General features: G+C 38.8%; 3 protein-coding genes across 3 annotated transcripts in view; 2 read left to right on the top strand and 1 right to left on the bottom strand.

The window, feature by feature from the left end:
* LOC108682831 (unextended protein) overlaps positions 1–6,066 on the top strand; it is a 46,687-nt gene extending 40,621 nt beyond the window's left edge. Inside the window, exon 16 of the mRNA XM_047882254.1 lies at positions 1,368–6,066. Coding sequence (XP_047738210.1) covers positions 1,368–1,835 — 468 coding nt within the window. The 3' untranslated portion in view covers positions 1,836–6,066. The remainder of the gene's footprint in view (positions 1–1,367) is intronic.
* On the bottom strand, positions 5,593–14,115 carry LOC108682840 (PAXIP1-associated glutamate-rich protein 1-like). Its single transcript, XM_018172081.2, has 4 exons — positions 13,797–14,115; positions 7,089–7,253; positions 6,747–6,915; positions 5,593–6,551 (listed from the first exon to the last, which is right to left on the bottom strand). The coding sequence occupies exons 2-4, from the start codon at positions 7,162–7,164 to the stop codon at positions 6,353–6,355; spliced, it is 444 nt and encodes a 147-aa protein (XP_018027570.1). The 5' UTR covers positions 7,165–7,253; positions 13,797–14,115; the 3' UTR covers positions 5,593–6,352.
* On the top strand, positions 13,819–16,298 carry LOC108682839 (cytosolic Fe-S cluster assembly factor NUBP2 homolog). Its single transcript, XM_018172080.2, has 6 exons — positions 13,819–13,982; positions 14,492–14,690; positions 14,931–15,043; positions 15,317–15,425; positions 15,554–15,707; positions 16,024–16,298. Exons 1-6 carry the CDS (start codon positions 13,967–13,969, stop codon positions 16,258–16,260), a joined length of 828 nt encoding a protein of 275 aa, XP_018027569.1. The 5' UTR covers positions 13,819–13,966; the 3' UTR covers positions 16,261–16,298.
* The last annotated feature ends 219 nt before the right edge of the window (positions 16,299–16,517 follow it).

Here is a 16,517-nt window from a genome sequence, read left to right as displayed (position 1 = left end):
TACTCTTCTATTTCGCCTCAAAACTGCTCAATCGGTTCTGCCCCACCCTGTATTACTGATGGTCTGAATGATCGCTTTGAGGTCTGAAGGATCACTGATGGGTTTAAAGAATCACTGATGGTCTGAAGGATGGCTGGTGGTTTGATCGGCATTGGTCTTCCTGAATAATCAGCTCTTGTTTTATTGGTCGTTTCTGGAAAATCACCATTTATTTGAACAATCACCGTTTATTGAAATATTTGTATTTGTTGTATTTACACTATTTGTGAGAATTGTCTGTGTTAATCTTTTTTGACGTTCGTCTAACCTCGTACTGTTCCCTAAACCTTTGCCATGCTGAAAAATTATTGTTTGTCTGAACTATCACGGCCCCCTTAGGGGGGACTTCTCACGTGTGTCTGTGTGCGTCAAAAGTCCTATGGAATTTCGCGCTCCTAGGTGGATTGTTCCTGAGCGCCCCACCGCTGAGCCCGCGGTGTCTGACTGCAGTGACTGCAGGTCTCAGTTGTGGGGTTAAGTTATTATGTAGGTAGGATTCCTTACATTAAGTTATTATGTAGGTAGGATTCCTTGCATTTCTCTCCTCTCTCTCGTGCGGGCGGCCGACGTCCAGTGTAAGTGACCTCTTGTTCGAGTGTCTTAGTTTCTGTTGCTTTTCACCTGTCCCTCGTCACCTGTCCCTCCTTGTCACTTCGTCTCTTTGAGATGCTAACGCTGCTTCTTTCGAGCCAGCTTCAGCGGGCTGGACACGTGAAACCTTCCGCCCCTTGTGCCCAATTTTTTATTTTGGAAAATTGCGATAACTGAGACCTTCCACCTCTTTGGCGATGTTCATCTTGACCTCCGGTGCGAGGAAGCTAAATAGCTGAAGCGCTAATTAACACGTGACCACTCAACTAACTACCTGAACTATCTCGGTGTGCCCAAACCATTTCAGTTCTACAAAACTATCACAGTTTGCCTGGATCATCTGTTTTCTAGAACCATCACTGTTCGAACTATCACAGTTTACCTGCTCTCTCTGTTTGTCTGACATCTTTGTCAGTCTGAAACATCACGGTTTTATGGAACTATCACTGTTTGCCTGTAACATCTCGTTTTTTTATAGAACTATCACTGTTTGACAAAACCATCACTGTTTGAGCAATCTTTCAAAGTTTTCCGAATCATCTCTGTTTTTAGAGATCTGTCTGATCATCTCTCTCAACTGTGAATTGCCCCCTGGCAATAAAACTGCCCGTTACTGCACCTTTCACAATTGTATTCGATTAGCACGAATGCATTTTTTGCTGTAATCCTCCAATGGTTTGGTGGTGGGCAGAGTCTATTTGCTCAATGCCATCTAAGATCATTAACGTTCTTGGCAGGAATTCGTAATGAATGGAACAGCGATTTCAGCGGACGGCAAACCTAGCAACTTGGAGCTAAGCGAGCGCGATCGGCAGCAGTTGGGGCGTCAGAGCACGAAGAGGATGAAGGGAGACTTCAGTAGCATGCGTCACCGTCGGGTAAGCACTCCGCCGGGTGACTTCCCTCAAAGCTCCCCTGCAAGTCCCATGGTAGCGAAACCACCGCGCATCGGCGCGTCAACTTCTGCCGTGAACGGCGACAGTCGCGGCAGGCTAGAAAACAGCGCTAGTCCCGTCGACGTCTCGAATATGGATACGGAAGATGGAGCAGCGTCACTGCGCACCTCACCATCTGCCACGAGCTCTCAGTTCTCTCCACTCGGCAAGGAAAATCCTAATGTCGAGGCCTGCAATCGTGACTCGCTTGCTCCTCCAACACCAGGCGCTGATGAAGACTCGTGTCGTATCTCCAAGTCTATTTCTTGAGGTTACCTCTTGCTGTTGCGTGCTATTATCGCGACATGGTCTTAATCTATCAGTAGTTGTTCAATTGTTATTAGGTGAAGGAATATTGAGAACGAACTTCTATGAAAATGAAACGAAAGCGACCCCCGAAGTCAGCAATAAATTTTCCGTGATTGTTGCTGTAAGAAATAGACCTGCCTACTTTTTTTATTGAACTGCGCGGTCTTCAGCCAATACATAATTTTAATGTGATGCTTGTATTTGATGGGAGATTTCCCCCAAAACCGGTTTCTTTTCTGATTCACGAAGTAAGTATTTTATTTCCTGACTTTGATCGGTATCTTATTGAGGCAACGTTCTTTTTTAACTGATCACTTGAATTTTTCTTTGATCTTTTAATGAAGTGTGCAAAAGTTATCAGAATTTTTATTCTGCCCTTGTTTTTTTCATGACTCAGTATATATGTATAAATTTTTATGCTTCCACCTTGGTTATATACTGTTAAATCAAGCTATAACTTTGGAATTCAGTCTGAATTGCAATCTCTTCTGCCTCAAATTTATTCTTCTCCTGCGAACTAATGAGATATACGCCATATTGGTTTGGTTCTGGCTTGTTATTTTTATCCTGAGCTGGAATAGTAACATACGACTGCGGCTATTCCTGCCCATACAAGATTTAGGTGCGAGAATATTACAGCATTACAATGTTTAAATGATTTTTATTTTGTCGACTGTGTTCCATGTTAATAATCAAAGTCTAATTTAACGGATTTTACAGAAGTGATGAGACTCGTTCGCAACGTGCTGGTCTTATATTGTGTGGGTGTTTATAAACTCTTCCACGTCAACCGTAGATTCTCATGAGCAATAGCGCGATACTTGTGACCTAATTTATTGTTACTGGTCTGCGTCCCCCAATAACAGTGTAAATTCTTATAGCATTTCCTCCTTCACACTTCAAAAATCCGTTTGCCAATGTGATGCACCTTATGAACTCCGCTCGCTCATGTATCGCAAGACTTTCTTGGGTATTTTAACACATATTTACCTTTCAGCGTTTAAGGAATTCACTAAATTCATATTCAAAATGATCGATTTTTTAATAAGGAATCGTTTGAGCAACAATGGTCGTTACTGCTTTAAAATTGTGATTATTCTTGCAGAGAATTCTTCACCACATGCACACTATATCGATGCTGGTTGTCAAGGAAATTGCATGAACTTTCTTACTTGTTCTTAGCAGTGTTAACGTATTTACTAATGACAAAACTCGTGTAGTACTTAATGTATCAATTTTGTAATTTGTTTTTGAAGTTGATAGAAGGATGTGCTGGCTTTAAAGCCCTCGGTTTTACGCTGGGCAATGAGCTCGTTGACGTAAGTTGGGTCCAAAAAAATATTATTCTCATTCCTCTAACTGACGATGGCACATTATTCATCATTTATTTATTATTATCGCCAATCTAATACCTATTTGGCGTAATTTCAAGCAATTATCGTAGCTTTTGTGTTGACCAGCCAATGATGCTCTCTGGAGCAGTTTGAATCTAGCTCTTAAATTGTTGGTTTTGTGATATTGTACAGGCTCTACTACTCGAGTTTTAAATTTTGAATCTGCATTAATCAGCATCTTGATATTCTCTCTCTCACTTTGTTATGTGCTTTCAAAAACATTCAAAACTATTTATTAAATTCGGTTATAAAAACATGGTCTTTACCACACGTCACCCTGCGTTTGGTTGGGTGATTAGCGTAATCAAAGCTGGTTAACTTCCATACGTCATCGTGTAAAAATAATTTTTTTCGCAGATATCTCCTCCCATAGCATTAATTTAAAAATAGCAAATCTAGCCGTTCTTTATCGCTTGTAAAATACTCAAGTATGCTTGAAAGAGAGAACGCTCATTATTTTAAACGGTAATCAATTGAGTAATCTTTCAGAACACTGCTGAATAATAAAAAACAGTTACTTTTTCTGTAATTTGATTTTCTTTAGCTCCGTCAGATTTTGCGTGTTTGAGGATGGATTATTGCATCTTTTCACGTTCAGTTCGCGATACCTGCAATGCGTTGCATTTTTTGTCCCTTCTCATTACAGCCGTCCGTCATTGCGGCGATAGGAAGTCAAAAGCAAACTTCGCCAATTCATCTATCAACTGTCACGTTTTGATTCTGTTTTGTTCGATAAAAATGTTTTCATGCGTAAATTAATGACTAGTTCATTGACTCGATGTATCCCCTCGAATATAGATTTAAACTCACACGAGCCTCACTATAGACCTTAAGTCACTTCTCTGTCTCATTGCAGTAAACATTTATTGAAGCGACTTTTCCATGTTTGAATAGTACAAATTTTTATTGTTCTTATTTTATTACCTCATTTATTGCATTTTTCTATTTTATTTACATGGATATGCCAGTTGTCTGTCTCCTTTGCACCTTTCGAATTTTAACATTTCTGTCTAATTTACACTGTGCCAAAACCAGTTCGGAAGGCACTCAGTTTACATTTATCAAGCCATGGAAACATTCTGCATTTATTGAAATTTCTACAGTTGTCCAATGTTTCAGCTCCTGCCTATTTGTCGCGTACCCGAGGTTGTGTTTATAATTAGTAATTTTTTTACTGGGTTTGCTGTGCTTCTCTAGAGTTCTCTAGATGCTTTCACTAGCGCCCTATTCCGAAGGATTGTTTGTATAATTAGTATCAGAGGTTAATTTTCTAACCTCTCTTATGAATATATTCCGATGAGATGTCCGGATTTTACTTGTGTAGTTTGTACTAGTGATGTTCCTAAATAATGTGTAGGTCTCATAGAATATTTGTTGACAACCTAGCTCAGTTACTTATCGATTGACCAGTAAAATATATCCGGAAGCTACGTCTTAAAGTTGCATTTTAAAAGAATCTAAGCTAACTTCGTTTATGCAGCGTACCAATTCATATATTTAGGTCGTTATTTAAGGAAAAATAGACAATTCTATTCGCTTCCGTGCCATTGAAGCCACCAGATGCTTGGTGAGTTAATGTTGCTGCTCACTCGCAAGTTTCCCATACCACAGGCCCGGCTTACGATTGCTGGTAGTGACTGGTAGCTCGTAAGATTATTGCTGTCATTTTTTGCTGGCACGACGTGAAAGTAATTCTCCCTGCTTGCATTTACAAATTTTTGGTTTCATTGGACCAATGTTTCATACCGGAATCGAAATGAAATTGTAACTTGTTGATAGAACAAATATTATATTTCATGTAATCCAGTGATATTTTACTCTCGCTGTCGAGAAATTGATCTGTCCGTTGTGTAGCGGCGCCCTGCAGGTAGCTGCTCTGTAGGAATTTTTCAATTTGCGAATGACTAAACTGTTTTAACTACCAGGAAATGTGTGAAAATATTTAGTTTGTTAAGCACTTCCGTGTGAAAGAAAATGTACGCCTAGATTTGATTCATACGGGATTTGTTATAGTGTCCTAGCATTTAGCGTTAGGTACAATCGTATTGTCTTCAGTTTAACGAGCGCAACATGTACTGGAGTTGTCTTTCATGTGGATCGATCAATGTGCCTTTTATGTGACCGGGCTCGTCCGCGCCGCGTAAATTCTACGGAACTGTTTGCTCACAACAATGAAAATGGCATCGCAAACTTGTTAACGCCTTCCGCACACTCTGTCTCAACACTGTTCAACAAATTATTTTTTTTTCCAGTGCTAATTTATCATGTAGAGCAAATTTTATCTTTGTAAATCTCTACGAAGGAATGTTGAATTGATTTCATTAATCTTAAACCAATGTTTACTTATCTAGGGCCTTTCAAATATTTCCCCGGTCAAGTGTACTTACCGACTGATGTGTAGCAGTAATGAAATTGCTAAAAAAATATACCCGCGCCAGCTTCTAACGTCCAGTGTTAAGTTCAGTCTTTTAGTCAATGTGATGGCTTATTGTTACATATTTTACTCTAATATATTGCCAACGAAGAAGATGAGTCTTATAATTAGTATGCTAAAAGCTTAGTATTCCGATCTCTTCATTAACATAGAATTCCTCTCTATACTTTCACTTCATCCATATCCTCCTACATTCTCGAATTCTCAATAGTTAGTTCACGTTTCTCTATTGCTGCTTTTCCCGATAGTAGTTTGTATTAATTGATGAATGTTTTCATGCCTCTACGATAGCATTCTCGTCACTATAAAAGATAATAGGACAGTATTACATTGTAATGGTATTAATACAGCAATATATGTTGAACAGTGGTCGTTACTTTCTTCTGAAATATCGTATTACAAAATTTACAGAGGCTTAGGATGTCTATGCTCCAATATAAGATCTGTTCATGGTAAGGAGGTTGAAAAAAATTGAGGATAGAGAAAATAAATCGCGTTACAAATGAAAAAAATTGCCTTTTCAAAGTTCTCAACAGCTTTTCGATTAACCGTGTCTCCTCATGTCTCGGAAACGACAAAAAAACAAGTCGTTGATTATAAAACTAAAAGGTTTGAACACTAACTAACACTTGCTTGAGCTAGAAGAAAGCTCATTTCTTGAACCTGGACGAAGTCTTCTCGGTGGCTTCAAGCTTCTTCTGTCTGCGCACGCTGGCCAAGATGTTCTCGAAGCTCGTCGTCTTCTTCTTAGCGCTGCCTTTGAGCGTAGCCGACCCCGGCGTGCGGCGTGGGGCAAGACGCACAGCTGATGAGTCGTCAGAGAAGTCAAATCCTGAGGTGTCCACGTGTCTGTCAATAAAAGCTTTGAAACTGGGCGAAGAGGCAGTTTATTTTGCGGTAAAGGTAATTTAATCGATGGATGTCATTGAACATAGTAATAGTATCTAACCGGGCGTTTTAAAATGATTTAGTATAAACGAAAGTTTCTATGGTTACTATGAAATACGCAACACGAATGGGAGTGAAATGATAATAGCAACTTACGTGTTAGATACTTCTTCGTCCTCTGATGGAGAGTCTGAGAGGGACTGAGGAGTAGGCGGTCGTCGTCCGTATTTGCTTTTCCATGTTAGTACGGGCTCGTTGGCTCGCGCTCGAGCCACCGACTCACATGCCTTGATTATGGCGTCTATGCTCTTGGGCATGCAATTTCCTGAAAGCGCGCAAGATATCAATCTCTATGAGTTACTTAAGATAATAATTGCATTAATTTACAATTAATCGAGCACTTTTAGTTAGGTTAATTCCTATAACAAGTTTATGAAGATTTGATCCAGTAAGTTAAAAAATAAACAGTCAGCTAATTCAAATTTAATTCAAACTCACCAGAAGCATCTTCTTCGAAAGCCTGATCTATTTCTTCATCACTACATTCGATGGTCCAATTTTCTTCGTCTGACATGTTAGATTTAATTTAAACACCAGTACATAGCGAACACTTGTCCCTGGATACTGTGCGACCTTCGAGGTGTCACTTCTCAATCTAAGATGCTGAGAAAAATAAGAAAAACGCCGGTATGAATTCATTTGAGGCTTCAAATTCACTAGAAAATATACAATATGTGATAAAAATAATCCTTTGAAACTCGGTAACCAAACTAGGTACATAGATTTGTTAAAAACTTTAATTTTCCGCAAGCAAAGAAAATCACACAACTACGGAGGACGGACCACGGAGTTTTATCATGCCAATAACAGCTATTTTAGGTACCTATTTGAAGTAGGGATGGAGGCTTGAAGCTAAACCAGCATTCATTTACCTTTTATGCTTTGCGTCGAATGAGTATTAATCTAAGTCCATTTACTAATACTTGGCTTGTTTAAATTTCTCAAATCCTGTAGGGAGCTACATGACTAAATATGAGAACCGATCTCTCACCTAGTCTGGAAAAGTCCTATTTTTGTCTGAAATATCGTGGCTCTAATATCATATAATTTCAGTAGGTATGAAATATCGCAGCTCGAATGTCATAAATTTTTGTTTGATTAAAAAATCGCGGTTTGCATAAATCTTGAGTAAATGAGGAAATTAAAAATGAACTGATTCTAAAAAATCACTGGATTGCCACTATGGCTATACACCAAACTTGCTGGAAGTCCATTAAGCAAGAAAATATTTCTTAAAATTCAAATTCAGCATGCATAGCCTGGTATGTTGAGCAAATGCAAAAACCTCTTTATAATAATGTTTGAAGCCCATTTAACTTGAACTGGAATGAACAAAAACTGGTATTTAGGCCGGTGACTGTCGGCTTTCAGAACTCAGAAGTTAAAAAAACGGCCATTAGATTTTGTTTATATTACAATCAAGGAAGGACAAACTATTATTAGATTCGTGTAGATCATGTTGGGGTGTAGATTAAGAATCTGAAATCCGTTTTTGGCGGTCGGCATCGGAAAACTGATATATTTATGAATCAACCACAAGAGTACAATGGTCCCCGAGTCTAAGTTAAAAACGCTATAAATCCATGGGTTTTACGTCCACAATTTACCTTGCATTTTATCTTCATTGGAAAAATTGGAAATTTGTTTTTGACTGGAAATGATCTATATCAATCTGGGAATGACTGTAAACCTATGTAAAACCCCAAAATTGCGCTAGGTTAGGTTAGGTTATCTATAGAAAATGTATAAAAAATCGTATAATACCAGTTTTCCGATGCCAACTGCCAAAAACGGATTTCAGATTCTTAATCTACACTCCAAAAAACATATAATTAAAGAAAAAAAACACCCTTTTTTGGATGCACTTAATCTAAAGTTTTACCAAATTTTCCACTTCTGCAATCTGCATTAATATACCATTTCCCAATTCCCACTAAAATATCCTGCAGAAAGTAATCATTGTAATGTAAACAAGTCAACCTAAATGTTTTGTTGAAAATCGCGCATATTTGTAGTCAAGCCAGATTGCATTAACAAATGTTCAGCTATCAGCTTACAATAAAGACACATGTTATTGTTGCCTTTTGACTGTTTTAGGGTAAAATTAGAGATTTAGTATAACACATTTATGGACTTTAAGTAAATTCATGCCTCATAAATGGCCAGACTGTAAAGCATGGCATGACATAGGTCGTGGACGCCGATTTCATGCACCAAAGATGCCAAGGTGGATGCCACTGGATGCCAGTTGCCAATTATGCTTCATGAATCGCGATTTACGATCAATGTGACAGATGCGCCGTATTGATCTACACGCTACGATCATAGCGCGTAGTTCTGATGGCTGTGAGAGCTACATTTGAGCACCAAAGCATACATGCTCAAAGCCACCTGAACTACGTGCTGTAGCGCACAGTTCTGATGGCTGTGAGAGCTACATTTGAGCACTCAAGCATACATGCTCATAGCCACCTGAACTACGCTCTGTAGCGCGCAGTTCCGGCGGCTGTGAGAGCTACATTTGAGCACCCAAGCATACATGCTCATAGCCACCTGAACTACGCGCTGTAGCGCGCAGTTCTGATGGCTGTGAGAGCTACATTTGAGCACCCAAGCATACGTGCTCATAGCCACCTGAACTACGCGCTGTAGCGTGCAGTTACGAAGGCTGTGAGAGCTACATTTGAGCTCTAGTCATTCATACTAAAGTAAAAGTTAGTAGAGACTGATTTATTAAAGCAATCCTACTAGGTAACCCTCACTTTTTAAATTATCGATCCGAGGACGGATCTAACCTTCAGGAGGGGACGTGTCAGGCACGCTACCGTAACTCCCTTACTTGTTTTAGCAGTTACTGCGTCACTTCCGTGACGTCACTATAGCATGCCTATATAAGCTCTTCGAGCAGACCTTCAGTCAGTCTTAGGCAGGAGGCGAGACGTAGTAAGCCATCACCATGTAGTCCGCACGATCACGGCCTGACTCCGGCGTCGAGTAGCCTCCGTCGTTAGAGTAACCATCTAAAACCTACCTTGTGTACTTATCACCAAGCTTCCTTGTATTCCTATCTAGTTCGTAAATATATAACTAAGAAACTCGCCTCTCAATCAACCTGCCGCTTATTCGGACCTTAGATACGAACCCTTGGACCCTCAACTCAAATAAACCTAAGAAGATCATCCGGTTATTAATCAATACTAAACTTTGAGATAATTATATATTATCGGGCCAGTCAGACCAAATCACATCCGGACAATTGGCGCCCGACCGTGTGATAAAGTGGCAGTGAAAATGAACTTTGAATATTGTGAAAATGATTATTCAAGAGAGTGCAAAGAACGATAGTGAAGAAGAAGACGCCCGACGAAAACTTCGAAGAAGAACGCCTACAACATCGTCTACAACGTCGTCGACGGATATACGAAATGCACAGGTAGAAATGTCACCATGCGTAAAACGTGGGTGTCTGAGATATATCGGTTACATATATAATGAAAAGAAGAATCGCGATAATAGATTTCTTCTTCAATAAAATGATGGCTACAATTCTTCACAAATATCGAACGTCTTCCTAACTAAAAGCGCTGTGAATATATTCTGCGAACGCTGAATATAAAAATCTTAGAAGACGAACATTCATCACGTCAGATGAGCGAAGATCGTATTCATCACATCAGAAGAGCGAAGAGCGTAGAGCGAAGAAAGTATGATGATGGCAGCGGTCACGACTACCATCCATACGAAGAGTTCATCGCCTGTCTCTTATACACATCTAGATGTGTATAAGAGACAGCAATAGATCCCGTTAGAATGCAATAGATCGCGTTAGAATGCAATAGATCGCGTTAGAATGCAATAGATGGCGTTAGAACGCAATAGATCGCGTTAGAACGCAATAGATCGCATTAGAATGCAATAGATCGCGTTAGAACGCAATAGATCGCGTTAGAACGCAATAGATCGCGTTAGAATGCAATAGATCGTGTTAGAATGCAATAGATCGCGTTAGAACGCAATAGATCGCGTTAGAACTCAATAGATCGCGTTTGAATGCAATAGATCGCGTTTGAATGCAATAGATCGCGTTAGAACGCAATAAATCCCATTAGAACACAATAGATTGTGTTAGAACACAATAGATTGCATTAGAACGCTATAGATTGCGTTAGAACGATATAGATTGCGTTAGAACGCTATAGATCGCGTTAGAACGCTATAGATCGCGTTAAAACGCAATAGATTGCGTTAGAACGCAATAGATCGCGTTAGAACGCTAGTATAGATCGTGGTAGAATGCAATAGATCACGTTAGAACACAATAGATCGAGTTAGAACACGATAGATCGAGTTAGAACACGATAGATCGAGTTAGAATACAATAGATTGAGTTAGAACACGATAGATCGCGTTAGAACACAATAGATCGAGTTAGAACACAATAGATTGACAAGTTTTTCCAGCAATAGCATTGGGCGCGCCAGACGTTTGCACATTGTGATCAGGTGACAGATACAAGCAATCAAACAAGCTGAAGATGCGCGTTGTTACGGCGGGGCTGATTGAGCAATCTATAGTTTATGATCGGTCATGGCTGCCCAAGCCATAGTTTATGATCGGCCATGGACGCCGATTTAAGGTCGAGGTAGCTGATGGAGAGCTTGATAAGACGCCGATATCTCGAGCTGAAAGGCCCTACTATACAGCCTGGAATTTGGTAGCAAAATTTAGGCCTTCTGAAGATCTTGCCAACTCATTTGGACTGAAATTATTGCATATGAGAAATAACTTCAAAATTACTGGAAATTCAAAATACCGCAAGCGCACACAGTAAGGTTTCTAGTGCGCCAGAAGGATCAGGATGCAGTGAAGCTTGTCTGGAAATCAGTTGCAATGTGACTTGTGTGCAAGTGTTGCAGTGCGTGGATAGTAAAGGATATACTATTAAAGTTGCTTGCAGAACTTTCTTATTAAAAATTACCTGGCAAAGGATCTTTAAAATGGCTGGCAATGCTTTGGGCTAAAAAAACCATATCTTGGCAACACTGCTTGCACCATCTGTCCTTGGAACCCAGCCCAGGCAATCCTTTGCTCATACTCATAGTGCTCCAATCTTTGACTCAGTCTCAGTGTGATTGGACAGATTGGTGATACCAGTACCAATGATGTTCCATGGTCCCTAACCAGGACCAGCTACTGCAAGCTTGCCACTAGTTTGTTAGTTGAGTTTACCAGCAAAATAGAAAACAATTCCTAAAGTCAGTCATAGCCTAATGGTATACTGGAAAATTGAGAAAAAGCCACCTGTAAAATGGTATGAATGGTAAATGAGACAAAGCTCCTATCAGTCCCATGCTTGTAGTAAATTGCCTAAATTTCACCTGTTTCTTTTGTTTATGACTGATTTGTAATTGCTAATTTGCTATGCTATGATGACTTAACGAGTAGTCATCATTGATGAGTGATGACTAATGACTAGTGGATTACAACATAGTAAAGTGTAAACACATTTACACACAGACACAATCTAATCCAGTATTAAAATTTTCCCATTTATTATTAATATATTGTGGCCCAAAATTTACAAATCTTCAATAAGGCTACATTAAAAATCTTGCAGCACGGTTGTGCACATTTGTTATTAATAAATTCTGAGGTAATTCATGTGGCAAAAATATTGCAGCCCCTAAAATGGCAGGAAAGCTCTGCCTCTAGTCATGTCTTGAAAGGTAGATATATTCTATGCCTGATCCAATCTGTATTATTGGGAAGAATTTTATCTAAATTACTGGTAAAAACTATCATTCTTTAGATGATTTTTTTTAATTAAAGTCATGGGTGGTCAAAAATGAGCCATTATTCCTAGATTTTGTTAAATAAACTAGGCTAGGGCTGAAAACATGAAGTTGACAAGTTGCAAGGGCATTTTTGTCACATTCATAGGTGGTTCCTGACAAAATTTCATGAACTGATCACAATAAAAGAATTTAAAACAAAGTCAAACTGAACATTCAACTCCAAGATCTAATAACCATGTTATTATTCAAATAATTCAAATGTGCAATTCTGTTCAATTTTTTTACTGTAAAAATTAGATCTGATCCACATGCATATATGGCTGAAAATAAAGCACAGGCAGTTTTGGCTCATTTAGAGCAGCTCCTGATTGAGATTAGAACATTTAAATGTTTTGAAGTTTACTAAATTATTATAAATTACATTTCAGTGAATTTTCAATCTCCAAACTAAAGATATAAAATAATCTATTTTGGTTTGATCAGAAATCTTACAGCTCAATTAGGCAGATTGGGCTAATGAAGAAGTTTTAGAATCATTGGCATACCAAGATTGGAAAACTCACCATAATACTGAAATCTTTGAAAGCCTTTGTGAAAATTGAAAAGAAAGAACTCCAGGGAGCTAAACAGTGTGTTTTTACAGAACAAGATGAGGTACTGCAAAGCACAGCATTAAAAAAGTTACAAATGAAGAAATCTATTACACATTTTTAGGAATCATAATGTTTTATACATGCAATTAATTTTGTTGGCAGGACTCATAAGCCATAACTATGTATATTAGTGCTCAGATTCTATGCATACAATCACATCAATAACATTATGATTTTTCTGAAAATTTTCTACCAAATCTCCCAATTAATAATGACAATTAACGGTACGTATGATGAAAAACAATAAAGAGATGATTTCCTGGGCCTATACTTTCAAAAAAAGTTAAGCGATCGTAAGTTCATCAGCCAATCATTGACGGCCTTTCAAGCAAAATGCACCAATCATAGACAAGAAAATAGAGCGTAAGTACTTACGTTCACTTAGCGAGTTTTGAAAGTATGGCCCCTGGCCAATAGAAATAAATTGGTATACATTATCTATAAATAGCCTGAATTAAGAAGTTTAGGGCATAAGGTTTAATCAAGATTGTTCCAACAAAAGTATTTCCTGATGCATGCAGGTGATGTGTCCACATATTAACACGATTCTCAAGCCTGTGTAGAAAGAGAAGAGAGTTTCTCTAGTCACTGTTCCAATGTCTGAGGTCCAATAGACATAATATGAGCTCCAATCATTATAAGCTGCCTAAAAATAAAGAAAACTTTGTTATGAAATTTCTTTATTGGTACTAACTTACCTGAACATGGTTTAGAAAAAACTAACTAACCAAATTCTCCTTACAGATTTTCAGAAATTTTTGTTGTAGTACTGCACCTCAAAATTGTTTATGTGGTGACTTGTGATAAATCTAAAATTGCATATATTCACCAAATTTTGGATTTACAACACACCAAAATCTGACTAAAAATGTCAACAGAAACAGGTGAGAAAAACTTTGAGATCATTCTAAATTGCATTATATATAAAAAAAGTAGTTGCAGCATGTAAAATGTTTTGAATAAGATAATCCAATTAGATTTTTATTATTATATCAGCATTACGTTAGAAGAAATTATCTGAAAGCGAGAAGGAATAGTATTATTGCTTTGGGGCAACGATAATACATAGGTTTTTTATGTTATGTTGTTTCTTGTGCTGACGGCTTATATGCAGAGGGGAGGCTGCTCAGGTGATGGGCGAGGGAGCGCCACCAGAAGAGGAGGCAGTTGGGTGGAAGCAGAAAAACCCGGTTACTATTACATCTAGTTTTCATAATTTAATTGGTTTTTGAAATTCTGAAAATGAAATTTTTACAGTTTTTATCTTTCATATTGGTAAGTGGGTGATGATTGTTATCAGATCTCTATTAACTGAACCAAAGGAATTGTTGTTATTTCTTGTTGTTGAAGGTTTGATGTAATACTGTACTGTAATATATCACAACTTGTGCAGTGCTGAATGGCGTTGGGGAGACCATAGTGGTATTGTCGGGCAAAGGAGGAGTGGGCAAGAGCACAACCACCGTACAACTCGCGTTCACTCTGAGGGCGCTTGGCTACAAAGTCGGCATCCTGGATGTGGATCTTTGTGGCCCGTCTATCCCTCGCATGCTCGGTGTCGAGGATCAGGATGTGCTTACAACTCCCAATGGGTCAGTTGAACAAAACCACCCCCACTAAACTTACAGGAATAGATTCAATCGTGCCTGCTGCATGTCTAGTAATATAATCGCAATAACTCATTTTAATTATACTTAAAAAATGTGTATCAAAACAAATAGTTGCCACAAATATATTTGGGCATCTTTGATGTACAAGTATGTAAATGAGTACCTATTTGCAAGGTTTGCCTGTTACAAAAATTAAAACTATCGTGTTTTGGTGGACGACAGTAAATGGATTCCTGTGATGGTGGATTCCGAAAAAAAACTGAGCGTTGTATCCATAGCATTCTTTCTCAACTCAAAAAAAGATGCAGTTATTTGGAGAGGACCAAAAAAGAATGGTAAGTGATTGCCAATTGACTTGAACAAATTGATGCAGCTGATGTTTGGATCCATTATGTTGGTTGAGTTTACTCGTATGTCACATTAATTTAATGTTATTATTCAGTGAAAATTTATGCAGAAATATTGTAGTATCAAAGGCATTGCTTGAGCCACTGCTCAATAATTTGCGAATTTCATTAATATTTTTTAGTTATAAAGACATTTTTTATCATTTTAAACAAAAGCTTTCTCATCTCATACATAAAGTAAGCATGTATTCTTTCTTCTAGCCATGATTAAACAGTTACTGACAACCGTGGCTTGGGATGTGGACTACCTATTGATCGACACACCACCGGGCACGTCTGATGAGCATCTCTCAGTTATGGAAAATATCAGGTAAGCGAAGACCAAAATGTCTCTCTTTTGAGCTGATGCAATTCTGAACATGTATGCATCCAGAATGAAATAAGAATATTAAAGTACTTCTTACTGTAACTAAGACACTGAAATTTCGTTGCGGCTAGAGGTGCGCGAGTGAGAGGAGCTGTGTTGGTGACGACCCCTCAGCTGCTGTCCGTGGATGACGTCACGCGGGAGCTCACTTTCTGTCAGAAGACGCAGCTCAACGTCCTGGGCGTCCTGGAGAACATGGCGGGCTACGTGTGTCCGCACTGTTCGGTCTGCGCAAAATGAGGCTCTGGCGTGCATTTACTGAACCACTTATACGTAGTTGCAAGAATTTAATTATATTTTAGATGGTGTGCGAAACTATGAGCTGCTCCCATGCTTTGATAACATTAGTTTGGTAAAATAGAAGATAATGAATGGTCTCTTGAATTATGTTATGAAAATGAAAAAATAATAGACTAGTCTGTCATTCACTTGTACAAGCATCGAAAGTGATTACGTGTGTACCTTCTTTCTCCGACAATGCCCTGCACCCGCTCACATGAAGTTTAGCTCCCAATTAACGCCTAGTTTCTCACGTGTGCAGGAGTGTAGCAATATCCTGGCGTGGGGAGGAGGTGAATCTTTTGCCGCCAAGTCGTCCTTGCCTTTCCTCGGCCGAGTTCCCATCGAGCCAAATCTGTGTCAGTGCGCCGAGACGGGCCAAAACTTCATGGAGAAATTTGCAAGTTCTCCAATTGCCGACATCTACAAGAGCATTGCCACCAAACTAATAGCAACTTCATCCGTTCCTGAAGCGATGGAGCCTCAGGAAGGACGTTAAAAGTGGCCTTTATTTGTAATAAATATTTCTTCTGGAAACGTGTTATGCCATTGCTTCACAGTGTGTCACTTGGAATTAAATGTGAATAGTTATTTATAACTTGAAAAATAGAAAAAATAGCTTCCGCTCAGGAATCCCAAGGAGCGCGGCAGTCCCTTGAGCGATGGATTCACTGAATCTATCGCCCCCTGAAGGTTTTCACTTTGCTTATTCCTGATTTAATTATTAGATCCCCTGAATGTGCATTTTTTGATCAT

This window comes from Hyalella azteca, unplaced genomic scaffold, assembly GCF_000764305.2.
Source record: "Hyalella azteca isolate HAZT.00-mixed unplaced genomic scaffold, Hazt_2.0.2 contig1316, whole genome shotgun sequence".
NCBI classification, from domain to species: Eukaryota; Metazoa; Arthropoda; class Malacostraca; order Amphipoda; family Hyalellidae; genus Hyalella; species Hyalella azteca.
The sequence above is the reverse complement of the archived record's forward strand: the minus strand, read 5'-3'. Positions and strand labels throughout refer to the sequence as shown.

Bases quoted from the DNA above. Each gene is read 5' to 3' on its own strand.
- LOC108682840 (XM_018172081.2), bottom strand. From the start codon at position 7,164: ATGTCAGACGAAGAAAATTGGACCATCGAATGTAGTGATGAAGAAATA. The intron at 6,916-7,088 runs GTGAGTTTGAAT...GCGCGCTTTCAG, and splicing joins TTTCGAAGAAGATGCTTCTG to GAAATTGCATGCCCAAGAGC. The intron at 6,552-6,746 runs GTAAGTTGCTAT...TTTTATTGACAG, and splicing joins GACGAAGAAGTATCTAACAC to ACACGTGGACACCTCAGGAT.
- LOC108682839 (XM_018172080.2), top strand. The intron at 14,691-14,930 runs GTCAGTTGAACA...GGTGGACGACAG, and splicing joins GTGCTTACAACTCCCAATGG to TAAATGGATTCCTGTGATGG. The intron at 15,426-15,553 runs GTAAGCGAAGAC...CGTTGCGGCTAG, and splicing joins TCAGTTATGGAAAATATCAG to AGGTGCGCGAGTGAGAGGAG.